The sequence below is a fragment of the Neltuma alba genome, unplaced genomic scaffold, assembly GCF_004799145.2.
Source record: "Neltuma alba isolate B1F8T4 unplaced genomic scaffold, ASM479914v2 tig00012124_pilon, whole genome shotgun sequence".
Lineage (NCBI taxonomy): Eukaryota > Viridiplantae > Streptophyta > Magnoliopsida > Fabales > Fabaceae > Neltuma > Neltuma alba.
In genome coordinates, this window is record NW_021636676.1 from 470,089 (window position 1) to 497,834 (window position 27,746).

At 32.3% G+C, this 27,746-nt stretch overlaps 3 protein-coding genes across 3 annotated transcripts; 1 reads left to right on the top strand and 2 right to left on the bottom strand.

Annotated features, from left to right (window-relative positions):
* The first annotated feature begins 1,103 nt into the window (after positions 1-1,103).
* Positions 1,104-3,164, top strand: LOC114723079 (vignain-like). The gene is made up of 4 exons (XM_028909222.1): positions 1,104-1,682; positions 1,866-2,101; positions 2,191-2,331; positions 2,486-3,164. The coding sequence occupies exons 1-4, from the start codon at positions 1,235-1,237 to the stop codon at positions 2,747-2,749; spliced, it is 1,089 nt and encodes a 362-aa protein (XP_028765055.1). The 5' UTR covers positions 1,104-1,234; the 3' UTR covers positions 2,750-3,164.
* A 17-nt stretch (positions 3,165-3,181) lies between these two features.
* On the bottom strand, positions 3,182-4,924 carry LOC114723076 (peptide methionine sulfoxide reductase-like). The gene is made up of 2 exons (XM_028909219.1): positions 4,451-4,924; positions 3,182-3,758 (listed from the first exon to the last, which is right to left on the bottom strand). The coding sequence occupies exons 1-2, from the start codon at positions 4,766-4,768 to the stop codon at positions 3,507-3,509; spliced, it is 570 nt and encodes a 189-aa protein (XP_028765052.1). The 5' UTR covers positions 4,769-4,924; the 3' UTR covers positions 3,182-3,506.
* Positions 4,925-8,121: 3,197 nt separating this feature from the next.
* On the bottom strand, positions 8,122-10,302 carry LOC114723075 (probable pectate lyase 18). Its single transcript, XM_028909218.1, has 4 exons — positions 10,168-10,302; positions 9,304-10,050; positions 8,775-8,913; positions 8,122-8,660 (listed from the first exon to the last, which is right to left on the bottom strand). The coding sequence occupies exons 1-4, from the start codon at positions 10,266-10,268 to the stop codon at positions 8,439-8,441; spliced, it is 1,209 nt and encodes a 402-aa protein (XP_028765051.1). The 5' UTR covers positions 10,269-10,302; the 3' UTR covers positions 8,122-8,438.
* Positions 10,303-27,746: the final 17,444 nt, after the last annotated feature.

A 27,746-nucleotide genomic window follows, 5' to 3' on the forward strand; every position in this document is an offset into this window, starting at 1 on the left:
GAATTAAGTTGTATAGGACTCTTTCAGCTCTACCACCGAGTATTTAACGCCATTGTATTATCAAGTTCAAACTCAAGACTTCTAGTCAAGAGAGAACAACTCTCTTACTAGTTAATTCAAGTGCTTAATGATTCGAATAGCTTAATATTCACATATGAACTTGCCAACTTTCATATTCCAAAGCAACGTGAAATGATTACCTAGAGGGATATAGAAATATGATTGAGTGCAAGTTCAAAACTTGGCAAGAGTTTCTACATAATCATGAGAACTTAGAACTCATAATCAATTCATGCTTAAGAGATCCCAAGTAAACCAACCTCAAAACATGACATTATATGACATCACTTTATTTTATTTTTCAGTTGCAGCTGCAAATACAGAAAGCAAAACTAACTGGACTCAATGCTCATCTTGTGGGGATCGTGAGTTCATGCTCACCAAACTCTCTCAAAAAGCGATCACGTCAGTTAACAGTTCTGGATATCAAAATGTTTCACTCCAATTGCTACTATACTCATAATGGATATGGCCAGAAGGAACCATGCTCCTCACCCACTTTCCCTGCCTAACTCTCATCTCTGGAACGTACATAATATTATTAGCGTGAAGGGAAGAACTTGGTCCTTAGAAATTCCGTTCCATTAATGTAATTGCTCTGCCAAGAGCAACTTTCTCTGACGTGAAAAGTTAGCAAATAATATGAATGGTTAACAAATAACTGCACACCTAGATAAAGATTATTTGATATTTATTTGATTCATTTGTTTCAGCAAATAAGCAACCTACATGCATCCTTTCTTTTCTACAATCATCAGGTTATTACATATATTGTTGAAGCTTACAAGTAACCTGTAATAACCCCAATTATCATTTAATAGAATTATTTCTCATCCCTCTCCCCCTTTATACCCTTATATATAGCATCCCCAATTGCTCTATTCTTCTCATCTTTCACTGAATCTAACCTGTAATAACTGCACATCTAGATAAAGATTATTTGATATTTATTTGATTCATTTGTTTCAGCAAATAAGCAACCTACATGCATCCTTTTTTTTCTACAATCATCAGGTTATTACATATATTGTTGAAGCTTACAAGTAACCTGTAATAACCCCAATTATCATTTAATAGAATTATTTCTCATCCCTCTCCCCCTTTATACCCTTATATATAGCATCCCCAATTGCTCTATTCTTCTCATCTTTCACTGAATCTAATTCCAAGAAATATGGAAGTGAAGAGGTTCTTAGGTGTTGCTATATTACTAGCACTAGTTCTGGGAGTCACTGAGAGCTTTGATTTGCATGAGAAAGATCTGGAATCAGAGGAAAGTTTGTGGGACTTGTACGAGAGATGGAGGAGCCATCACACTGTTTCTCGAAGCCTAAGTGAGAAACACAGACGCTTCAATGTGTTCAAAGCCAATGCGATCCATGTTCATAACACCAACAAGATGGATAAGCCCTACAAGCTCAAGTTGAACAGGTTTGCCGACATGACCAACCATGAGTTCCAGAATGCCTATGCTGCCTCAAAGGTCAACCACCATAGAATGTTCCGTGGCACGCCCCGTGGGAATGGAACCTTCATGTACGAGAAAGTTGATAGAGTTCCTCCTTCAGTTGATTGGAGGAAAAAAGGTGCTGTCACTGCTGTAAAAGATCAAGGCCAATGTGGTAAGCAAAATATTCATGTAAATGCTTGGTAAACGAATTGAACAACGAATAAAATATATAAATGTAATCATACAAACGCATTATAGGACCATTTGCTTTTTCTATATATATATATATATATATATATATAGTCCTTAGTATGACAAGAACATGTTAAATTATCTGCACTAATGTTTTGTGCAGGTAGTTGTTGGGCGTTTTCAGCTGTTGCAGCTGTGGAAGGTATTAATCAGATCAAAACAAAGAAGCTAATCTCATTGTCTGAGCAGGAGTTGGTAGACTGTGACACTGAACAAAATGAAGGATGCAATGGAGGACTAATGGAATATGCCTATGAGTTCATCAAGCGAATTGGGGGATTGACAACGGAAAGCAATTACCCCTATAAAGCCGAAGATGAAACCTGCGATGTATCAAAGGTGGCATACTATGTTGTAATTGATTTCAACCAAATTTAACTGACTTTTTAAGATGCTAAAAAGCTCATTAACAATTAATAATATCGCAGGAGAAGCATCCAGCAGTGTCAATTGATGGTTATGAGAATGTCCCCCAAAATGATGAGCATTCATTGCTCAAAGCTGCTGCCAACCAGCCTGTATCAGTAGCCATAGATGCTGGAGGATCTGATTTCCAATTCTACTCAGAGGTAAATTTCAGTTTATTTCCTTAAAGTTACTCAGATACAACAACCAGCAAATTGCAGATCCTAGTTTCTTCGACGATTTGGGAAGAAATTCCCTGACCATAGTGCCAGAAAGAAGATAGAAATGATGTATTTGAAACATTGACTTGTATTACAGGGAGTATTTACTGGAGATTGTGGGAAGCAATTGAATCATGGGGTAGCTATTGTGGGCTATGGAACAACTATTGATGGAACCAAATATTGGATAGTTAAGAACTCTTGGGGCTCTGAATGGGGAGAGCAAGGTTACATCAGGATGCAAAGGGCTATATCTGAGGAGGAAGGACTTTGTGGCATAGCAATGGAACCTTCTTATCCAATCAAAAACTCCTCCACCAACCCAGGAGGACGCCAATCATCTCCTAAAGACGAGCTTTGAATTGTTGTTTATATCATCAAAACCAGAGGAAAAGTGAGAAGTAACTTAATGATATTATCATTAATATTAATGTACACATCAAGATCACTCCGTCTCTACCATTTAGGAATAAAACTTGCAGTTTGTATGCAGACCTGTTAGCTACATTCCATAGCCTTAATATCTTTGCAATGAGATTCTAGAACATAATTATCATTTACTCAGCAATATTCTCTCGCCATCTTATCTTTTAACAGTACAGGACCACATACTAAGTATGAGTGTCCTGGAAATACTACACTAAGAATGTTTTCTTTATAGGGTGACGAGGCTTTACAAACTTGTCTTTGATATTACATTTGGAAAAGTATAAAACTTCATGCACCACAATGCTTGAAATATTACAGTAAAACTTTGTTCACAAAGCAGCCAATAGTTATTTGATAGGCATAATTTCTTGACAAATAGCTAAGTAATTAGATTTATTCATATCCAAGTACAATTTCTAAATAGAAACTGTTGGAACTCAGTCTGGATTCCATAACATACATAAGTATCAAACATAGAGATAGCAATAGAATGGTGTGTACCATCTCTGCATCCGTGAGTTTCATATCTCTTCCTAAATTCTAACTTGACCATAAGGTAGTTTAGAGAATCCTATTAATTCATGAAGCGAAGAAGTTTGTTTTATTTATTTTTGAACAGTAGAGACAAGTTGGCATAGATATATAGCAGGCAGAAGACGGTGATGATGAAAATGGCGGGTGATCAACATTCACCCATAGCATCTGATGGGATCAGTGCATCCTTTGTCTGCAGATTGTTTGAGGCCATTACGGCCACCTTTCTCCAGATATTGTTGGTGGTATTCCTCTGCTCTGTAAAATCTCTTCGCCGGAAGAATCTCTGTCACTACCTTCACATTCAGTTCCCGTTGTTTTGCTTCCTTTGATTCCTCTGCTAAACCAGCCTGAGTTTCATTGTAGTAGTATATCCCTGACCTATATTGTGTTCCCACGTCATTCCCCTACAGATAGATGTGCATTTTAATGAATAATAATCCAATTGAAAAATGTAAAACCTCAGAACATGTCATATTGTCCATTTCAAACTAAGGATGCTTTTTCTTTATTCCGACCATAAATATAATCAATCGTATCTATGCAAAGCCCTTGCATCTTTACAATATAAATTTAACCATCAGCTCATTAACCTCTTTATTGGTTCATAATTGTTGACTTATTAAGTCATATGCATGCGTCTTCTCCAATCTTCAAAATGTAATAATAAATTACTTGCAAAAAGTTATAAAGATAAATATTAGTTCACTCATTCTTTCATTCTACATATTGTGATTAAAAAAAAACTGTGTTTTCTGAGAAAATATTTTTTCATAAACTAGGGAGTTACACGCAAACAGGCAACAACTCAATAAACACGCTTTAAGTACTGTAAATAATCTTGAAATCTAGTTTCAAATATTGTTAGTTAAACAAACGATAACACGAAATTATTTACAAAATTTGATAGTTCGGGATGTTTGTATTTTACACATGTTGCATAAAGAAAACAATGAATAGCATTATAATTGATAATCACAAGGTCTAAAAAGTCAACTCAACAAAAAATCTGAGGACATCCACAAAAACACTTTACTTAGAACCAAAGGAATCAATCAAACTAACAAGAGAAACGTAGAGAGATTAGAGAGGAGAGTACTTGGCGATTGATAGTGGTGGGATTGTGACGAGACCAAAAGAGAGAGAGAAGATCAGTGTAGGAACACACTTGCGGGTCAAACTGAACCCGAACAACCTCTACGTGATTAGTGGTTCCGGAACATATCAATTTGTAGTTAGGATCGGGAGTATGACCTTGAGAGTATCCGGCCTCGGTTTTGACGACACCAGCGAGTCGCTGAAAGGCGAGCTCCACTCCCCAGAAGCAACCAGCGCCAAACTGAGCGAACTCGTGAGTAGGGTTGTCAGGAGAATCCAGATCCGGATCCAAAGCAAGGTTGTGAGCACTTGTGGCCATTGACACAGCGTTAAATTAACACAAGGAGGAAGAAGAGCAATATTTAAATAGCGAAAGAGAGATGATTGGAGAGCGATGAAGCAGTGAAATGGAGGAACGAACCGGGCGGACATTCCCGGTCAGGTTCATCCCTACAGGCGATTCCTATTTTTTTCTACGCGTAGCTAAATGAAGTGATGAACACGCCCTTTTCACCAACCCTGTGATTCATATTTAATTCACGCGTCAGGTTGGCCAAGTCAAAATGCAAGCTGTTGACCACCTTGGGCCATTTGGGCTCAGCTTCCTTCCAACTCATGAATGCAAAACGAGTTTTTCTATGTTATGACGTCATCAGTGGCAACCTGGGCTAACAGATTCCATTAAAAAGGCCCAGTTTTATTGTTATTTTACAGGCCCAATAGGCCCTCGAGAGCAAAGAAGATCAGGGTCCCCGTCCGATGAATCTTTACTCAAGAATATTTGTCAAAAGGTCCACCCATGTGAAAACTTCATATACAGAATCCCTAGATTTGTTGAAACAAATTTGATACTCCCTTTCTTTTTTAATATAATAGCTACTCCTCTGGTCCTATTTATAAAACAGAGAGAGAAGATGTTTTTCTGGTCCTATTTATAGGACACTGAGAGAAATTTTTTGTATGAATGTATAATTTTACCCCCTTATTTACTATTGTGCTAACTTTGTTTACATGAAGTACTCCCTCTAGTTTAAAATCTAAGCTGAACTTTGTTGGAGGGGTTTGGTTTTTTTTTATAAAATAATATTCACTTTTGTGTTAACATTTAATGAGTTTTTCTAATTTTACCCTCCATATATTATCTTTCCCTTTTGATTCATTTATTGTATCTTTTACCTATTCTCCTTATTAATAAGGGCACATTTGAAAAAAATAAATATATGCCTAACATATTTATTATTTTAAATTGATTTTAATTAGTTTCTTGATAAACGTAAATGGATAAAATTTAGCTTATATTTTGAACCGGAAGGAGTATAATGTATATTAGATAGAGATAAAGTTAAAAATTATCAAATTTTAAATAAGACCTAATGAAGTTTAAGGTTTTTTTTTTGTCTATGCGAAACATACTGTAAATACATTATAAATAGACCAAAGGAGTACTTGGTAATAGATTGAGAAAGTCAAACAAATTAATTATAATAAACATAACATGATCACAGTATAACATTAGGTTATATGTCATTTTATAATTTAGTTTGGAGAAATGATAATGAATATAAGAGATATAATGAATTAAGTTTTTTTTTTAATTCATGATTAGACCTAACTTTCTAATTAGTTATTATCTTAAGAATCAGAGATAAAATTTGATTTGTCCAGGGTGTGTTGGGAAGCAGTCAACGAGTGGAGATTAGGTGGCAAATTTTAGGAGCACCATGTTGTTGTTGGTGTGTTATGGTTATTTTGCATCGATTGGTGATGCGTCTGATGATAATGGTAACATGTTTGGACAAAATCACGTTGTTTGAGAAGGTGAGAGGGAGTTTCATTTTTCAAACATGAGATTAGTCAACAAAGACGAAAGATGGTGTGTTTGGGTTTGGTGTAACGCAATTGAATTTGGGATTGAGGAAGCAATAACATCCCACTTCCTTCGACCCCCCCCCCCCATGTGCTGCCTTTCTTTTTCCTTTCCCACGTGGGTCCCCCTCCTCACACTTCACAGCTTAGCCCCGAAACGCCTGGAGCATCCCGCTCTGCTTCCTTTTTCAGCGGTTTCTTTGTCAAGTTTCTTAATATGAATATGACTCCTGCACTTGTTGCTGCTGTCATATAATCAACTCCTTATGCAAATGGAAACGATTTTATTTTTTACTAGACATTATAACACTAACTTTCCTGTATATTAAAAAAACAAAAATAAAAATTGATTATACATATTAAGGGTTTTCAATAAGAGATTGTCTTAATGTATATGATTGAATATGATAGTTTAGAAAAGCAAACATATACTCATTACAAATAAATAATTTGAGTTAATCCCATTATAGTATTCCTAAATTACTCCTCTAGTCCTATTTACATGATAGAGAGAAGACCTTTTTTTGTTTTATTTATAAGAAACTGAGAGAAATTTTTCATATGAATGTATAATTTTATCCCTTATTTATTATTATATTGATTTTATTTACATGAGGTATAATGCATATTAAATACAGATAAAATTAGAAAGTTGTTGAATTTTAAATAAGAATTAATGAAATTTAAGGTTTTTCTTAGTTTGTATAAAACATAATGTAAGTGACCTATAAATAAAACCAAAAGAGTAATTATTTAGTTGTTATATTAAAAACTAATGTAGTATTTGCTTATCCCTTATATTGTAATTTCTTTTGTATTTAGAACAAGGACAAACACATGTACTAGTTCTAACTCTAATCAACCTCTCCTGGGAGGCAAACAAAGAGTGGAGATGAGGTGGCAAATTTTACACGCAGCATCTTATTGGGATGTGAGAATTTCAACAATGCCCTTAGACATGAACCTTATCCTTGCGTTATTGGCCTTTTGCATCGATTATTTACCCCTCTGATTTTTTTAGACAAGATCACGTTGTTGAAGAAGGCAGGGAGTTCCATTTTCAAACATTTTAGTCAACAAAAACAAATTAAAAGGCGGTGTTTTGGGCTCTGTGTAAGGCAATTAGAGACCTTGGGACATGAAGGTGCAAGTGCCAGTGGAGTGCAGCAATGGAAGAGCAATAAATTTCAAGATCTCACCTTCTCTTGAAGTCTTTTCCGCCTGTCTTGGGAAAAATAAAATATTTTCAACTGGGAAGAGACCAATTTTTATCATTTACTGCCTCGTCCACTGCTGGAAGCAAGTGCTCGTGGCGGTCAAACGCCTAGCTAAAAGCCTAAAAAGTATAAATTGCGTCCTTTTATACAACGCGGAATCCACCCATTAGCTCTTTTTAACTTAACTTTATATGCTGTGGCCTACAGCAGGGTGCTTTTTCTCCCTCCTGTGGCATTCTCCCTCCAAATCCAATTGAATCGCCAATAAAGTTGGGGCTTGAGGGGTTACGAGAAATACCAATAAGGCAGTAACATGCGGCACTCGTACACCTATTGTGCCTATTTCCTCCTGTCCCATTCGTTAACAGTTATTCGGTAGCTGGGTTTTTTTTTTTTAATTGTTAAATAAACCTGTAGTAACTTTGATTGATTGATGGGATGTGATTCCAAGATTTGTTTTGTTTTGATGTTTTCCATCATAGGAGCTGCCTTTTTCAGTCTCAGTGAACGGCTCTACTTTTGTGTCAGCGCATGTGTCGGTGACAGCCATAACCAGAGTGAAAAGCTGAATGAGAATTGAGAACAGAGATTTCATGCATCTACAAATATATGTAATTTCGTGTATTGGTAGTACATTGATATTAGTATCAACTCTTCTGCACTTGTTTCCTCTTAGACCATCATTAACTTCCCCCAGATGATTTGGATCTAAGAGTCACAGGCCGAGGTTGTAATCTTGAGACATTACAGAGCAAATCAAAGCAAACAAACATTGCAAAAGAAAAGCAATCTAGAAAACATTAAGGGAAAACCAAAAAAAAAAAAAAAGAATGGAGGGAATTGGAGTCAATCCTAGAGATATAACTTCTTGTTGAATTCCCTCTCTTTTCTTTTATGTGATAATGATCAGCAGCGCGAACCCTTTCTGCAGGTGAGGGTGCCAGCACCGGAGGTGAGGGGACCCACAAGAGAAGATGGTCTGGCACTCAAGCTAGAAGCCCTTGCGTAGCTAGAGGAGGCTCCAGCACCTGATGATCTGAAAAACGCACCGTTTAGCAACAAGTCCCCTTCTGATCTCCAATTCCAGCCCCTCCATTCGCTCTCTGGGGCATCCTCATGCTTTGTCACCTATTTCACATTAACAATGTTCCCCCCATTGACCATTAGCGTCTCCATTTCAAACACCACTAATTTCAGGAAAAAGTTTTAAACATTAAATAATATAAATGAATAAATAAATACCTCTTTGCTGAATCTGTTATCGGGTGCCGCGAATCTGTTGCCTTGGCTATTGATGGTAGGGTTAGCGCTTCCTCCAATGGCATACATTTCCCAGTGAGTGTAGTCATTGTTCACCACATGGAAGTATCCAAGTCTGCATCTGCTCCATACATATAACAAACCATTTAAAGTCTCTTTCAAATTTTAGCAGGACCCCACCTAAACTTGAAGCTCAGTAAATATCATGTCTAGACAAAATTAACACCCTCCATTCCTTTTCTTTATATCCTCCTCACTTTTTCACTTTCTCTTATTCTCCTATCCTTTACCCTAATGCTGCCTTTTTCCACTGCTTAGTGACCCTTTAATTGTTCCTTCAACATATTGTTATTCTCGCTAAGAACTACCCCCCCCAAAAAAAAAACTCATTGAAATCATTGTAATTGAATCTTTTCCAAATGTGAAAAACTCGCTATATATATGGTGAATTTCGTCTACTCTGTGAACATATAAAACACCACATATAAGATCACTATTAGTTATGGTATACCTCGGCATTCTTTGAACGAGGCCTTCTCCAAAGTGGTTAAAAGCGATGGTGACTTGCATGTTCTTGTCTTGCGTATAAGAATCGCTATGACCCAGTAGCATGACCTTATCATGGTGCGTCATGTGATTGTTGGAAATGGTTATGGCGCTGGACCCCATAATAGCATCGATCAAACCATCCTTACAATTCGACAACGAGCAGTGATCTACCCACACGTGGCTTCCTCCGAAGATTGACACGCCGTCGCCGTCCGATACGGTTCTCCAGCCGTAGTGCCGTGGGGAGCTCCTCACCATAGCGTTCCCTCCCTGCTTGCAGTCGTGTATATGAATTCCATGGATTATAATGTTGGTTACGTACTGGATCGTTATGCAGGGCCCACCCGCAATGTGCACGCTCGCGCCTCGTCCATCGATTGTCTTGAAGGAATTCATGATCAGCTCCTCCTTCAACTGAATCACCATGTCCCTCGCGAATATAATCCACAACGGTTCGTCTTGAATCACGGCGTAACGGAGAGTCCCCGGCCGGGGATTCACCGGATCGTCGTCGCCGGCGTCGGTCACCACGTAAATCCTACCGTTTCTCCCGCCAATGGCGTTCTTCCCGAACCCTATAGCACAATCAGCCAGCCTCTGCCTGTTCTTCTCCCAGTTTGGATCGCACCTCCAGCAATCGTCGATAGGGTTGCCAGTCCCACACGACAGGTAACCTAAATTCCGCCTAGCGACCGAGGCATTGATTTTCCTGGAAAACGAGAAAAAAAATTCACAGGATGTGGCACATTAGTCATTGTTACTTACCAAACAAGAAAATACTCGATGAAGTTGTGAAAAGAGGATGCGAAGTAGAATCGGTAGCTACCTATTGACCTCTTGGACGATGGATTCAGGGTCGTGGAAAGGGGAAGAGGAAATGAGGGTTGGGATGAGGAGAAAACAGAGGAAGAAGAAGGTAGGAGTCATTTTGAAACAGAGGAATGTGTGTGTGGTTGTGAGGTGAAGAGTGGTGTGAGAAGTGTGAAGGAGGGAAAGGGGTATATATAAAGAGAAAGGAGGGAACCGCTAAACAGCGAAATTTAAATAAAATAATTAATAAATATATTGGGACCGAAAAAGTAAATAAATAGATAAATAAATAAACAGATGGGACCATGATGCTGTGTGATTGCTGGTTTTACGGGATTTAATTGGGTAGTTTCGGCTACGAGGGCAAAAAAATAAAGTTCTGGCCGTTAAACGAGGCCTGAATGATGGTAGAATATTAGAATCTTTTCACATTTAAAGATTGCGAAGATAGCTTCACTTCATCCGGACTAGCTCATGTCATAAGAATAACTGAATAACTAAAATGAAATACATGTAGTGGTCAATCCTTTAGAAGATTCTCAATCACCGTAATTACGTTTTACTTGAATCTAATGTTACTTTTCCTTTTTGGTAAAAAGAAGACTAATGTTAATCAAGCAATTAACAGTTGAGGTGGTAATCACCTTACCCTCAAAAAAAGAATACAATTTAAATATTGAAAAATGTATTTATTAGAAGCGCTATTTTTTAACCTGTTCTTATCTTAAAAAAATTAGTTTCAAATTCAATATAATTTGAGGATACCTTCGTTCCACCTAAAAAAAGAAGACTAATATTATTAGAGCTATTTGTGTGAGTACATAATACCTTCTCAGATTTTGAATATAAAATATATTTAACTAATTTGTGTAAATTAAAAGAATCAAATAAATTAATGAATTGTAATAAATGTATATTTTTAGCATACTCATATGTACTGTTAAATTATATATCAGTTTATAAATTAAGTAAATTACTTTAGGTGAAAATAATAAAATTTAGAATTAAATCTAAATAATTAACTTCGACATTAGGGAGGGGGAAGGAAGGAAGTATGTGCGTACGGGGCCAATAAAATTTAGTTAAAGGGTAGTTAATTAGGTTTTACCTACCGTATCAACTAAAAAAGATGGTTCATGACTTCATGGAGACAGAAAGTAAATCACTAAATCGTATTGGCACGCGAGGGTCCTACCATCCCACTGAGCTTCGCAATGGTAGCATATGGAAACGGAGATGAATGTATTTCATAATAAATACTCTTCCGGTTCTTAATATAAGACTCATTTAATAAATTTGATTAAATTAAAAAAGTTAGACAAGTTAGTTAATTATGAGAAATGTGACATGTTTTTCCTAAAATACCATAATCATCTTTCTTAATACCACTCTTCCTCTTCTACTTGATTATGGTTGAGGAAGTATTTATAGAGGTAATTTAGAAAAAATTGATAAATATGAGAAATGACTCTTATATTTATAATCAAAATTAACTTAACAATTGAGTCCTATATTAAAGACCGAAAGAGTATATATATTTTGTTTACTCAGTTCGTCTCCAACCACTTGAACTTTGCATAATTTTATCGGCGCTTTGAGAATAATCAAAGCAGAGCATCACGCTAAAGCAAAATGAATGGCCACCACGTAAGATTTAAATATTTATTAATTATGTAATGGCTATTGAAGTAAAAATTCTCTTATCCAACTTCATACGATTTCAATGCGTTCCAAGTGGTGCACACACTGCTAATGCGCTTTTGTCATAACACAAGGTATTTAGATTACGTTTGGTACGGAGTATTAAAAATGAGAGATAAAAATTAGGATTGTAATTGAAAATATATGTTAAAAGGATACTTACATGAGTGATTTCTTATCACATGGGATTAGGCAATCTCGTGTAGATAGAATTGAAGAATAACACCTCCTCTGATGATATTTCTCAATCCCACATATATGAATTTGTCTAATCCCAAGTATCATACAATTTTTCATACTAAACACTTTTTTAATATAGTTGTACACCACCAATCTCAATCCCTATCTCTCATTTTTAATGCTTCGTACCAAACGGGACCTTAGTGTATCTAAAAAGGTCATTTCAACACTTCAAAATAAACTACCCCTTTTTTTTTTCACATCAAACACTGTCTCCCCTGTTTTTTTTTAATCTATAAGCTGATTAGAGACCTGTTTTATTTTTAAATGTAACATTTAGATTTATAATTTTTTTTTTCATTCTGATCACACATCTTAAAGAGTATTTCTATCGTGAGAGATCGTTTCCAACATAAATAATTAACTAATTTTTTAATATGTGTGAATTAATTATCTGATTTTTATATTTAAGTATCACCCAAAAAAAAAAAGTTTTGTGTGACAAACACTTAGAAGACATGTTAAGTACATATTCCTTTGGTCCTATTTATAGGATAAAAAAAGAAGGATTTTTTTGTCCTATTTATAAGTTATTTCATTAAATTTTTAATGTGAATGTATTATTTTGTTCTTTATTTGTTATAGTGTAAATAACTATATTTTTTGAAAGGTGTATATATTAAATAGGAGTAAAGTTAAAAAATTAGTATATTTTAATAGAAAGTTAATATACTCCTCCGGTCCTTATTATAAGACCCAATTTGACTTTTTATTTGGTCCTAATTATAAGACCCAATCCATTTTGTCTCTTATATTTATGCATTTTTTTCCAAGATAATCCTTCTAATAATGATAGTTTTAGCCAATATACTTAATTAGTAAGGATATTTTAGGAATGACAACACTTATTTATTATAAATAACCAACTTAACTTACTTCCTTAATCTCCTCAAATAAGTCAATTGGGTCTTATAATTAGGACCGGAGGAGTAGTTCTTAGTCTATATTTAAAAATATCTTGTAAATAGAATCAGAAGAGTAAAACGGTTCATGTTCAAGAGCTAGGGAATGAATTTCAAAATTGCATCATGTGAGGAGTAATAAATTGTTGCTTCTAAACAAATGATTGTTTGGAGTTGCATTATGAAAAATCAAACATGGCATGGATTAAAAAAATGAAAAATCAAACATGCCCTTCAACTACATAATGGTATCAAATTCTTTGGAGATTTGTTCACGAGAAGGCATATATTGATTGACTTCCTGTTGCTGGCCCTTATGGGGCCATTCCTATTGCTTTACTTCGCTCTGTTTTGATTGGGGATACCTGGGGAACTCTCTCGCATGCATGACCAATGCCAGCTCTTGAAGCAAAAGATACCGTCAAATCAAATTATTATTATTATTATTTTGGATAAAAAATAATCAAATAATTTGTGAAAACGATGCATGAAAATTACGTTTTTGTTTCCCAACTTAAAAGCTGAATTTAACTTATCCTATTACTGAATTATAAATCAGATGGCGAGGAGAAAAAAAAGGAATCAAACCGATGGTGCTGAGCTGGCCTGCAACAAGTTCTTTTTGGTCCAATCATATAAAATTTTTCAGTCCAAAAAAAAAATGTATGGAAAAGAAAAATACGCAGGAGGGGGATGGTGGTAATGATAATATAACCCAGGCATGCACCGACAGTAAATACACCTTTTTAAACCAGGCGTGGTTACACAGAGCCCCATGGGCATGAGTTCGTTATGTGATTAGTAGTTAGATTGGGGTACACTACAATCATACACCTGCATGCCGTGGGTGCCTTAATTTTTTTAAAAAAAGATCTTCAGATATAAAAAAACAATTATTTATGCTGAGCGATGTTGGTTATAAAAAAGGATATCTTGATCCATGTTTACTTATTCAGGTTATATTATTATAGAATTAAATTTTTCTAAATTCATATGTTTTAAGTAGTCACGGGGATCTATATTGGTGCTAAGACAGGGACATCTAAATATTCGGACATTCATAATAATATAATATTTGTTAAGAAAATATAGTTTTCAAAACTTCTATCTTTTTCTTAATTTTTAATTTGACACCTGTGTATTTTTATATTTTAATTAAATATTTAATTTTGTTCTGCTAACATTATTAACCCTTGCACTAGCACGCTAACGTTGCTAAGGGAATAAAGTTTCATGTATAAACACTGGTAACAGGTTAAATTAAAAGATTTAATTGCGAGAAAAAAATACATAAATATTATATTAAAAATCGAGATAACAGATAAATATCTATAAAATAATTTTGTTTAATTTTTTTTTTACCAGAAAATAATTTTGTTTAATTTAAAGCTTCTTGAAATAGAATTGGTTTACCTCAATCATGTTATGGATTTCATGGGCCCCGGCCGAAAGCACTTTGCGTCTCTGTGAAGGGACTAACAATAACAATGTAACTGAGCTGCACGCCATTACTTCCTAAAGCTCCGATTAACCATATTCCATTGTCCTTTTTTTAATTTATTTTTCTTTTTTTGTGTGTGGTTAGATTCAGGAGTTTTTTATTTTTGAAATTTTGATTTAAGACGTGACCTTTGTACATGAACCATTCTCATTTATAGAGTTTCCACCATCTAGCCTAATGGGGTATATTTTTGCGTTGGCTTTTCCCATGTATAACATGTTGGGATCTTTAGATGAAAATATTTCAGAAATTCAAGTTTAAAAAAAATGAGTTATTCAAGTATAACAAGATGAGTTACTTCAAACTCAATACAATTTTTTAAAAAACTTTTCAAGATATAATTCATGACCTTGGATATAAAAAATTTGATTTTTTTTATATCTAAGAAAATTTAATAACTTAACTTCCTGTAGTTACTTTTGATGGTCTGATAAGGTTATTTAAAATACTCATATGATCCTATTTATAAGTCGGAGCTAAAAAAATTTTGTCTTGTTATAAATTACATCATTAATTTTTTAAATAAATATATAATCCTACCTTTCGATTATTACTTGAAAACTATTATTTTTCTTAAAATGCATATATATTAAGTAAGAGTAAAATTAAAAATTATTAGATTTTAAAATAAAATTAATGAGATTTTTTATTCTTTTTAATTTTGATAAAATATACTTATTCTGATCCACAATATAGGTCATTTTAACTAATTCATCCAAACTAAAAATAATGCTACTCCCTCATTAAATCTATTTCAAAGTTAACTTTTTTTTTAAGTTTATCCATATTAAATGGGATTACAAAAGGGAAAAAAGAAAAATACAAAAAATTACAATTAATTATTAGTTGAAGGGACAAAATTGACAACTAAACACTAATGATTTTTGGACGAAGCCATTTTTCTGTTAGGAACTTACATTGTGGATAAGATGGAGTAAAATAAAACAACCTATGATACTAAATAGAACTAAAATGGAATCTAATAATAGGAAGAGATAGGGGAATATCACACAAAATAATGGCGCTTATTTGAGTTTCTGAAATGAAAAGAAGCTGAGTGACAGTTGTTGACAAATTCACATGGGATTATTTGCAATGATTGGGCATATATTAATTCAAGGGGAAGTAACCGAAAATGGGGCACACTTGATTGGCGCCACGCACTCCATGTGGCACCCAAGGGTTCACCCTTCCATTTTCCAACCTCCAGCTTCTAATCACCAACTTAATGGCCGGAACCACACTTTTTAATCAATTTCCTATTTTCAAACTTTAGTGAATATATGCCTGAGTTCCTGAAATCATTGCAAGAAAAAAAAAATGATTAATCTGTTATTTTAATAATCAAACCGTGACATGTAATATAAAATTTTTGTATAATTATAAATATTAATAATCCACAATATCCAAAAGTCAAAAATATTACAACGAATTTTTCACATGCAACTAGTTTTTTATTGATAACTAACAACACAGAATCATTCGCACCAACGTCTTGAAATTCAAACGCAGGGATGATCGAGACTTTATTAATAAATAAAAACAGAAATATGAAAAAATTCCGCCAAAACATTCAAGGGAGAACTACCACGAGATTTCAAGGAAAAAAAAAAATCAATAAATTTTTATAACAAGTGAGTAGTTATTATTTACTATTATAAAACTTATCACTACAAGATACTTTATTATCAATGAGATTTTTAATAATTATATTTCTTACATGAGAATTCATTACAGTTCTTCCAACAATTTATTAGTGAAAATGACTCAATAAATTCTTATACACAGAAATTTTTATAAAATTATAAGAATCAAAATTAACAATTTGTTGAGTCCAAAAAAAAAATTAACAATTTGAAAGTACAGGGGAATCAAATCAAAATTCATGAGCAAAGTACTACTTCCCAAAAAAACACATACTAACCTGTGATTAATATGAAAACTGGTTTACTGATTTAAGTAGATTAAAAAAATTTGTTAAGTGAGTTATTTGTGATAAATATGTATTATTTTTTATAAGATACTCTTACTAATCATATGTATTAGCTACAACTATTATTTATAACTATTATAAATAATGTTTTAAAAAAATAAATAAATTAAATTAAATTAAATATCAAATCAATTTTTATATCAAAGATAACATAAAATAAAGATAATCTAAAAGTCTCGTGACACAGGCACATGGGGGGTCCTAAGAAATCAAATTTGGAAGGCTAAAGGTAGGTCCATCGTTATCCCACCACCTGCGTACACCACGTGCCTTCCAACCACAGAAGCGCAAACTCCGCCGGAATTTCAAGGCGCCTAACAGACAAAAATTCCATATACGATGCTGACATGGCATTACGGGAACTCATTGTGGTGCCACGTGAGCATATGGCACTTCCTCCGACACTCGGCCCTACGCTGTGGGCCGGGTCATCCGTTAATCGGCTCAACGGAGCATCCACTTGCAAATTCGTCGTGACGTTTCTGGATTCTTGTTCGCCTCAGCAGTCGGATTGTCGTTTGTTGTGAATCCTTTGATCAACCTGCGCCGTTGATTCTTTTAGTAATGGTAGGCCTGGAAACAAGCGTCTAATCTTAACTCTAGACAAAAGCTTGAAGCAACTAAATTAATTAATAATAGTATTATTTTAATTCTTCAAAGTTAATTCGTACGAGTCAATAATTGAGTAGAGCATCCTACTACAATTCTTTGTCTATTTTTTAACAAGTAACTCAAAATTGCCACCGAAGGATTAATGTGCAACAATTTTTTATAAGGTTAATTCTGTATTATTCACTAATGTTTAAGCACCACGACCAAACACATGCAATAATTTTTTGAACGTAATAATGATTTATTAATAATCAAGCAGGAACAAAAATTTACGTCTCAAAACATGTTTCAGAGTTGGGTATGCTTGGGAGTTGAGATGAAATAGAGGTTTAAAGATAGAAATTTTAATTTTTCACTCTAAATAAATTTAAAGATAGTGATATCCCCGTCCTTAATATAAGACTTTGTTTGACTTTTATTTTGATTCTAAATATAAGACTCCAATCCACTTTATTTCTCATATTTATATTTTTTCCCCAAAGTAGTCATTCTAAAAATGGTAGTTTTCACCAATACATTTGATTAGCAAGGATATTTTAGGAAAGACAACACATATTTGGGGCAAATAACTAACTCAACTTACTTCATTAATCTTTTCAAATTAATCAACTAGTTCTTATAATTAGGACCAGAGGTAGTGGTATGTTTTTTTGTTTTATTTTTATTTAAAATAATAAATTATAAATTATTTATCCATGATTCAAAATTCCACTAGCAATTCAAAGTGGGGCTAAGGCCAACGTGAAGGTCTCTATTAAGGAGAGAGGACAGAGTTCAAACAGAGCACGGCCATATTCGTTAGTCTTATTTGATAACCATGACTTGTGGCAAGGGAGGAAGGCTTTCGGTCCTTCACTATTGACAATTACACACCAACCGCGCACAACACAAGACACGTATTGCTTATTTATTTCATTTAAGAGTTATATAATTAATTTATAAATATTTAATTATTTATAAAATATATATTGATTTTTCTAAAACCCGTTTTTTATTGATTTGCATTGGATGTTACTCCATTGATAGAAAGTCTCGGCAATATGTCATTTGCATCATATGTCACTCTCTTACAGAAAATCATCTTATTATATACGGAATGTTCAGAAAAAAATATTATAAATTTGAGAGATAAAATGAATCAAAATTTTATATCTAAAATTAAAACATACTATCTCCGGTTCTTAATATAAGACATTGTTTGATTTTTATGTTAATCCTAAATATAAGGCCTCAATCCACTTTGTCTCCCATATATATATCCATTTTTTTTCTGAAGCAGTCCTTATAATAAAGATAGTTCTGGCCAATATACTTAATTAACAAGGATATTTTAAGAAATACAACACTTATTTATTACAAATAACTAACTTATTACTCAAATTAGTCAACTAACTTTTGTATTAAGAAACGGAAGTAATACTTTCCAACGAACTCTTACGTTTAGTAGACGTTATATGGATATGCCTACACAGACGTATGGACACATTCTACTTCTCTGTAATGGGGAGAGGTCTTTTTCTCAACTTGTAGTTCCTTCTTTCTCTTGTGCACATGCAATCTCACATGCTTGCTTCACATCAAAGCCCTCATTTTTCTCCATGCTCCTTATTTCCGGTCATAAATTCATGGCTTAATTATTTTCTGGACTAAGCTAGCTAGGATTCTAGATGCTTGTGTTGAATTTTGCGCCTTCTGAAACAAAAGAATCAGTTCACCTTGCACCCACGCACACGTTTTTTCTGGGATTTTTCGTTGAAATTAAAGCTGACCTTTTTGGTTTTATACTAATATCTTGACTTCTGAATATTGCAAGAGGCTTAAATTACTAAGCCTGAAGAGGAAGGCGAAATGGATAATAACATTGATTGGGTGATGATGAAGTAGGGACCATGGAATAATAATTGAGGATATCCAAATGGACCGTCATCAATAATCGATCCTAAATGGAAAACAGGGAAGAAATGGATTTGATTTCTTTTTAAATGCCATTTATTGTCTGAAATAATAATTGGATCGAAAAGAGGTTTTGAGCCAATGGAAAGAGAGACGGGGGAATTGCCAGGGCCATATAAGGCCCCTCTTGTCAACTTGTTCAATAGCACAGGGCAGCCCTCATGTTCCATATATAATTATATTACCTTCAGTTCTTAATATAAGATCTTATTTGATTTTTATTTTGGTTATAAATATAAAATCCCAATCTATTTTGTCTATCATATTTATTCATTTTTTCTCAAAATAATTATTCTAATAATAATAGTTCTAGGTAAGAAACTTGATTAGTAAGGATATTTTAGGAAAAACAACATCTATTCATTACAAATAACTAACTTAACTGAAAAAGTAACCAAAAAAAATCAATTTTGATACTTATTTATGGATATTATAGTAATTTTTTTTTATTGTCAGGACCTTGTAATCCAAGTGACATTAAGCATTTTACTTGATGCTTTCTCGTGTATAAATTTGTGAGTTTGAGTTATTTATAAAAAAAAAAAATAGATACGTGAGTTATGACAAAAAGTAATTTTATACGAGATCAAGATTCTTTAAATAATTTTAACCACACCATTTTAATCCTTGTGATTTGATTAAAAGTAACTTAAAAGTAAATGAGAATGAGTATATAATAAATTGCATTATTGAGAACTATGAATAGCATGATTTGGCTTTGTAGGAACAAAATTATACAGTGCAAGGGAAAATGAATTTAGCTCAGTAAAAATGTTCCATTTGGTCAAATTTGTATTACATTTTAATTAATCATAAATTTAAATTTATTTATTTATTTATCTAGGGCTTTACTTTAGGCCTTTGGTCCATTATCCCCTCTTCTTCCCACCCCACGGACTACCTAGATTGATGGTTATTCCTATATGAAGCATTTGCTCTGTTTTGCCGCAAAACATATATGTTTATACTTGTTCGTATACTCCTTTGCAATATAATTTTAAAAATTACATGTGAAAAGGGAAAAAAATTGAAAATAGAAGCATGAACTTTATATTTCATAAAATAAATTTACTACCTACCAAAAATTAAAATCAATAATCATGAAAAAAAATGGCTTAAAATAGAGTTGCCGGTCATAAATTAGTATCACCATATAATTGTGATTATGACAAGTAAGCTAATTTTTTTTCTGATTATGGGATGGGTATTTATTAAGATGAAAAATACATTTAAAATTAAAGCCAAACTTATGTAACCGGGAAAAAATGGATTTTATCTTATTTTTTAAGTACTAATAATCCCTCTTTATGTTCATTAATTGTCATTATTTTAAATAAATCCCCAACAACCTCTCACCACTAAATTATTATGATGTTAAACCATATGGATTATCCGTTCATTGATATCACATTTTCACAAATCAAGCATGAACCACCAGGTGGCATACAATTTCTTAGTGAAGCTATTCTAAATTAAAGACAAAATTAGGTTTCGCGTCAATCCCTTTCTAATATGAATTTAACTTATGAATTATCATCATTTGCTTTCAAAACAAATCATTAGGCATTTATAATCAATGAAATTATCAATATGAATTGGTTCACACTTGAAATTTTCTACCTTAAATCTTACTGACAATATTGCGGTCTATGTGATCGGAATTAGTTAAAAAAATTATTTTTATCTATTGGTGTTTTATTTCTTCGTTATTTATTTTGTTATTTTGAATGAAGCAATGTGTTAACTTAAAAAAATTTTTTTTTAAAGAAAATGATACATATCTTGTGAAAATCACAAGATTATTTCTCTCTTGTGTTTTGAATTATTGAAAATCTAAAGATAGAAAAATTTCCAAAACATGTGGTTCGGTTCTGGTGTGTACTGCTTTTGTTCGGAGAGCACAAAGGACAGTTCTTGTGAACCTTTTTTCCCCCCCCCCCTCTTTTAACGAAAACTGATAGAAAATATAAAATTTATATTAAGTTATACAAATTATAGGTCATAAATAATATAGCTTATTTAATTCAATATATTGCCTCTAGTTCTTAATATAAAAGCTAATAAGACATTGTGTTTGATTCTAAATACAAAACTTTAATTAGCTTTGTCTTTCAAATTTATCATGTTTTATTTAAAATATCTCTATTAATTTGATTGTAAAGGTTCTTTTTTTTGTGTGTGCCAATTGTAAAGGTTCTCACCAAAAGGAATAATTCCAATGCAAATGATTAACGGCGGTATTTTAAGAAAATAAATATATATTTATTACAATTAACTAATTAAACTCATATATTTAATATCTTCAAATTAGTTATTTAGCTCTAATACTAAGAACTGGATGTGATAATGTTTTTGGCTGGTTTTAGGGTGAAGAAATAAATATAATTATAGAAATCTACCAAGGGAATAAATAATTAAGCTCTTACCTCATTTTATCTAATTTTTGAGCTAGACAAGGAAAATTAGCAATCTTGATATCTTTAGTTTGTTTCTTTCGATCAAAGTTCATTGAACTTCTTTACACGTGTGTGTACAGTTGTATTCGAGTATTGTTGTATTTACTTATAATTTTTTAATATAATTTTGTTCATTTAACATTATTTTAATATGAAGAACATGTCTGGTCTGTTAGAGAATTATTGAATTTAAGATGATAAGATTAAATTGATTAACGGCCAGTAAGAAAAATATTCAAAGATAATTGTGAAAGCACCAATGTTTATGACAAAAATGGGAAAGCTTGTCAGCTAGAATTTGCAGTAAAATTTCAACTCAATTCATGTGCGGTGTTTAATGACTGAACTTTGATTTTTTTTTTTTCTGTTTAATTAAAAAATCACTCCGCTTGATTGGTGAGAGGTTGGTACCGTCCTGAATTTGAAATCCATAGAAAATTTGGACGATTTAAATTGAAAGTAACCGCCAAACTGTTTATAAATTGTGCACAGTTCGATTCATTTTATATTTAATTATTATTGGGAGAATTACAGCAAAATCCAAAAAATAATTATTAAAATTCTCAATAACAAGTGAAATATTAAAATTGGTTGTCACATACTGCTCATATGGGATTTCTTGTGAATATATTTTTTTTTTATGTAACTTCATTATAATTCTCCCATTATTAATTTTTAAGTATGTAGTCAAAGAGTATTTTTATTTTTCATTTTGATTCATTTTTCTCTCATTTTTTTTCCAAACTAATCATTGTAGCAGTTGTATATATTAAGAGTTTCAGCAAATAGTAGTTCTAACTAACATACTACCTCCAGTTTTTAATATAAGACCTTGTTTGATTTTTATTTTAGTCCTAAATATAAGAACCCAACCAACAAGAGTTGGTCCAGTTGGTAAGGAGTTGGCTCATAACCCACAAGGTCTTGAATTTGAATCCCGCTGCCGATGTGAGGACCTTGTTGGTGGGTGATCTGTAAGTATCTTTGTAAGCGCTCTCTGAACCTAGAAGCATGTCTTGGCCTTGGTGAGCCCCGGGACCCAACTCACTGAAAATTTTTGGTAAAAAAAAAAAAAGAACCCAAGTCATTTCGTCTTGCATATTTATATATATTTTTCTAAAGTAATCCTTCTAACAATGATAATTCTAGCCAACATATTTAATCAGCAAGGATATTTTATGAAAGACAACACCTTTTAATTACAAATAACTAACTTAATTTCTTTCCTTAATCCCCTCAAATTAGTCAATTAGCTCTTATAATTAGGACTGGAGGTAGTATATAATTAGCCAGGGCATTTAGAGAAGATAATATCTATTTATTACAAATAACTAATTTAATCAACTCTTTTAATATACTTAAATTAATTAATTAGCTTTTATATTATTGATTGGAGATAGTATTAAATGATATTAATGTTTTATGCTTCCTATGTCACTTTTTATAAGCAACAACTGATATTTCTCTCTTGTTTCTAAATATAAGCAACGGTTGCAAGCTGTCTTAAATTTTTGTAACAAATTTTTTATTTTACCCTCATTAATTATTTAGTTTAATACGCAATATATTTAGTATTTTATTTTTCAAACTATCATCTTTCTCTATGAACGTTATCTCTCTATCATAATTCTCTTTATTATAACAATTTTTTTATTCTTTTTCTTATACCTTTTCTCATTCATGAATAAGAATATTTTGAAGAAAGAATTTTTAATTTCTACACATTTATTATCTTTAATTAATTTTAACTAATATTTTGATTTATATAATGGAGTCTAATATTGCTTATAGAAAGAATGGAGGGAGTGACATGCGTGTATATATATAAATATATGCATAAACATAAAAATTATCTCGAGTATTGAATTATGGACATAAACAAAGGTGAATGACAAAGAAAAGCAATAACTTTCTTCTTTTTCTTTTTTCTTTAAAATATTTAGGAAAAGTCCTTTTATCTGCTCAGATGGTAAGGAAATTTGGTGACGGCCATGTGGAAGTCTCACGGTTGGTTGATGTGAAAAAAGAAGAAGAAGAAGAAGTAATTGAGATGGAAGGGAAGTGAGGGTATTAACTAACAATCATTTAGAGGCATGTGAAGGGGGCAATGATAATAATCACACAATCTAACTCTTAATCCAAATGCTACGTTTAATTAATCATATAACCCCACTAATTAACCTTCCAGAATTATCCCTCTCCATCATTGTGTTTTCTGCATTACAATTTTCTTTTTTAAAATCATTCTAGCTGCTCTCCTTCCTTTTCCTTTTTTACTTTATCTTTCCTGCACTCATATTTGTTTCCTCTTCCTTTTTCACTCATACTTTTCTTTTCTTTCTGTTTTTTACTCCATCCATTTCTTTGTATAATTTTTTTTTTTAAAAAAATCATGAGGATGTTAGGCCTTTTTTTGTGTGGTTAAAACATAGGTATATTTCTATTAGAGGCAGTCCCATCCGAAGTACTGTATCACACTAAATATGGGCACCTCTCTTGACGGGAGTTCAAACCTTGATTCATCACACTGTGAAGGATTAGCTCTTTTTGCTAGATTTAATCTCTGATGGTGGATGTTAGGCTTTTGTTAAACCTAAAATTTTGTTTGGGACAGTTGGGGGCCAATTCAAGTGTGGCATTAAAATAGTATGGGACGGGTCTAGTTGAAGAAGCCCACTATCTGCCTTAACCCTTCACCTTTCGGACTTTGTATTTAAACTTCAAAGTAGACTCAGGCCATCGGGTTTTGATTTGTTAGCCCAATAATGTAGTTCATTTATCATGTCGAAAGCTCAAAACCCAAGTGTGGGTAAGTAATGGTGTAATTATGTTGGAAAAAAAAAGAAGAAGTAACAGCGTGACTCTCTCTCTAATTCTTAATATAAAAATTAAATAACTAATTATTTATAAATATTAAAAAAAATTATAAATCTGGAAAAAATATTTCGGACCCAAGGTAGCAATTTTTTTTTTTATAAAAAAGCAAAGGAGATTTTATAAAACAAATATAGTACAATACAAAAAATTAAATGGAGCCCCAAGAAATTCAACTAAAAGGCAGAAACAGAAAATTTAGACATAACAGAGAATTTAAAGGAATAGTTTTCGTAACAAAAAAAAGGGAAATCTCAGAGCTGTTGAAATTTTGTATTGTCATCAGAATTTGTCTAGATTCCCTGTTAAGAGAGGTGACAACCAACTATATCTCGAATATGATTATCTTCAGTAAAAAGATATCCGAGAGCAATAGGGGAAAAAAAAAAAAATTGTTAAAATAAACTTTATGATTATTTTTAAAATGCTCAAGAAATCCGTGATCATTAAAAAAAAAAAAAAAGTACGTGATCATACCTCGTTGTCAACATTCACATTTGCCCAGTGCGCAAAAGCAGGCCTTGACTCTATCCCTCCCTCCCTCACTTATTTTGCCGGGACTAGAGAGCATAATGCGAGCCTCTTTGACTTAATATAAAATCCATATTACATAAATTATAATAAAATATGCCATAATATTTATAATTTAAAAGCAATAGATAAAAATATACATTTTGTTCTTTAATTTCATATGAGATTTTATCCTAATTTCTTGATCTTTTAAGATATTATTTCATTTATTTAAACTTAACACTATTGCTTTTATTAAAAAATGTAACCATTGATTTTTTTTATTAGCCGCAATTTAAATTTTAAACATTGATAAGAAGTTTTCGGATATTGATACATTACATTTGATTTTTTAAAATAATAAAAATGGGTTCAAAAAATGAATAGTGTTGAACTCATAAAAATGAATATGTATTTTATAAAATTAAATGACCAAACACAAACTTTGTACAGAATTAGAAGATCAAAAGCATATTTTTGTCAAAATAGTACTACTATGTCTTTCCATGAAATTCATAGACACACAGAAGTTGATCACACATAGATGATTTGGGATATGTGATAATGTGATACCAGTAAATCGGAATTCGGAAGCATGGTTGCTGGCGCAAAAAAAAAAAAAAAAAATCGGAAGCATGGTCCATGGATTTGCCTATTTTATTTGATGCAATAGTAATGTTGGTCCCATGTTTTGTAGCCCCACACCCTGCCCTTCACTTGTTATTTTTTGAAAAATAGTTATGATAAGTTTTTTTTTTTCATATATATCATGTCAAGTTCTCTAATCAATTATGATTATATATCCGATTTTTTTCATATGAATCTAAAATTAAATGATAATATTTTAAAAATAACATATAACAATATGTAATTGAAAAACTGAACATGCTGAATAAAAAATTTGATATAACTATTCCAAATTATTATTATTTTTTCTTCTTTTAGGATCCTCCTCTAAATACCTTATGTCCCATTCTTCTCATTACACTTCATATTTAATTTATTTTTGGCTAATGTCACCACTCCACAGAAATCATATTATCTTCTCCTGTCTTAAGAAAAGGAACTATGTTTTACAAAAAATTATTATTAATTATTTTGTCATGGTTTCAACAAGCACCACATTTGACGGACTTGGCAAAGTGTTGATTTATTGGGAAAATGACAAATTGATTCCTATTTAAAAAAACACATTAGCAGGAAAATCTCACAGATTTGCATAGAATAGTTCCTTAACATCCTATTGCTTTGGAAATAAGAAACAATTTCTGCTAATGTCAAGATCTTTCTTTGGTTTTCTGCTTCCCCCAGCAATTGAGGGGATTTTTCTATTAATATGATACTACCTTCGGTTCTTAATATAAGAGCTATATGATTACTCTGAGTAAATTAAGAAAATTAATTAAGTTAGTTATTTGTAATAGATACGTGTTGTCTTTCCTAAAATATCATCACTAATTAAGTGTATTAGCTAGAACCACTATATTATAAGAACTATTTTGGAAAAAATATAAATCAATCGAGATTTTATATTAAAGACCAGAGATAATATTTAGAGATAGTATTTATGAAGGACCAATTTGTCATTTTGCCTTATCCTCTGCCATTTTCATTCTGTTCTACAATTTTTTGTTCAAAACTGGGGGAGCTTTGCTTCAGAGGCGACAGTAACGCCTGCGGCCTGCCACATTAAAGGGTCCCGGGTGAAAGTATTTTAAAGACGGACGCTGATTGAACGGCCCAGGGTGAGAAGTTTTAGATGTTCAACCCGCGCGTTAGTCTGACACAAAATACTATCGTTTTTAATATAAAAATTAATTAATTAATTTGAATAATTTAATAAAATTAGTTAAATTAATTATTTATAAAGAACTATGTATTATTTTTCCTAAAATATCCTTACTAATCAATTATATTGGCTAAAACCGCTATTATTGTAAGGACTATCTTAAAAAAATAGATAAATATGAGAGACAAAGTAGATTAAAATCTTCTATTTAAGATCAAAATAGAATTTAAATAAGTTCTTATATTAAAAACCGGAAGTAGTAAGAAAATACTTACCAATAGAAATTGGATCTAACAGAAGAGATTAGTGCGTTATAACTTGCCAAATTAAGTTTGAATTTTTATTAGTAGATGTGTCTACATTTAGTGCGTAACAGTGCTTTGAAGGATTGTTTCTAACAAGAGAACGTAATAAAAACAAGAGAACGTAATAAAAAGAAACAAATATTTTATATGTAATACTCACTTACCAGAATTGAATAAGAAATTTATTTTAATTTTAAATGTATGACGTCAACTTAATTTGAGAAAATGAACAAAGTAATTTTTAATAAATAATTAACTGAACTAATTCTTTAATATTTATGAATTTTTTTTTGGCCTGAACTAATTCTTTAATATTATATACTTTAATATTTATGAATTAGTTATTATTTTGAACGCATGATGTACATTTAATTTTCTCAGAAAGTAACGAAGAAAACACAACAGAATATGAAAACTGAAAAGAGACGAGCAATTGTCGTGTTAAAAAAAGGGGAAATGACAAATAAAGACCCGTGAATTAGCAAAATCACAAGGAGGTCACCTGAATAAGCTAAATTACCAAGAAGGACCCGGTCTCAAATTGTAATTATAAAATCAGGCTAAAAAGACAAAAATACCCTTCTTCTCTTTCTTCCATCACCCCATCTCTTTCTCTTTCCTCTTCTCTTTCTCTTCGTCTCCGTCCTTCTCTCCCTCTTCATCTCCCTCTCTCTCTTCTTCCTTCTGTTTCTCTCCCTCTCAAAAATATTCATCTCCCGCCTATGCATTTATCAATATGATTAAGGTTGTGGCCATTTC

Bases quoted from the DNA above. Each gene is read 5' to 3' on its own strand.
- LOC114723079 (XM_028909222.1), top strand. From the start codon at position 1,235: ATGGAAGTGAAGAGGTTCTTAGGTGTTGCTATATTACTAGCACTAGTT. The intron at 1,683-1,865 runs GTAAGCAAAATA...TGTTTTGTGCAG, and splicing joins AAAAGATCAAGGCCAATGTG to GTAGTTGTTGGGCGTTTTCA. The intron at 2,332-2,485 runs GTAAATTTCAGT...CTTGTATTACAG, and splicing joins ATTTCCAATTCTACTCAGAG to GGAGTATTTACTGGAGATTG.
- LOC114723076 (XM_028909219.1), bottom strand. From the start codon at position 4,768: ATGGCCACAAGTGCTCACAACCTTGCTTTGGATCCGGATCTGGATTCT. The intron at 3,759-4,450 runs GTACTCTCCTCT...ATCTATCTGTAG, and splicing joins CCACCACTATCAATCGCCAA to GGGAATGACGTGGGAACACA.
- LOC114723075 (XM_028909218.1), bottom strand. From the start codon at position 10,268: ATGACTCCTACCTTCTTCTTCCTCTGTTTTCTCCTCATCCCAACCCTC. The intron at 10,051-10,167 runs GTAGCTACCGAT...CTCGTTTTCCAG, and splicing joins ATCGTCCAAGAGGTCAATAG to GAAAATCAATGCCTCGGTCG. The intron at 8,661-8,774 runs GTATTTATTTAT...AATGTGAAATAG, and splicing joins ATAACAGATTCAGCAAAGAG to GTGACAAAGCATGAGGATGC.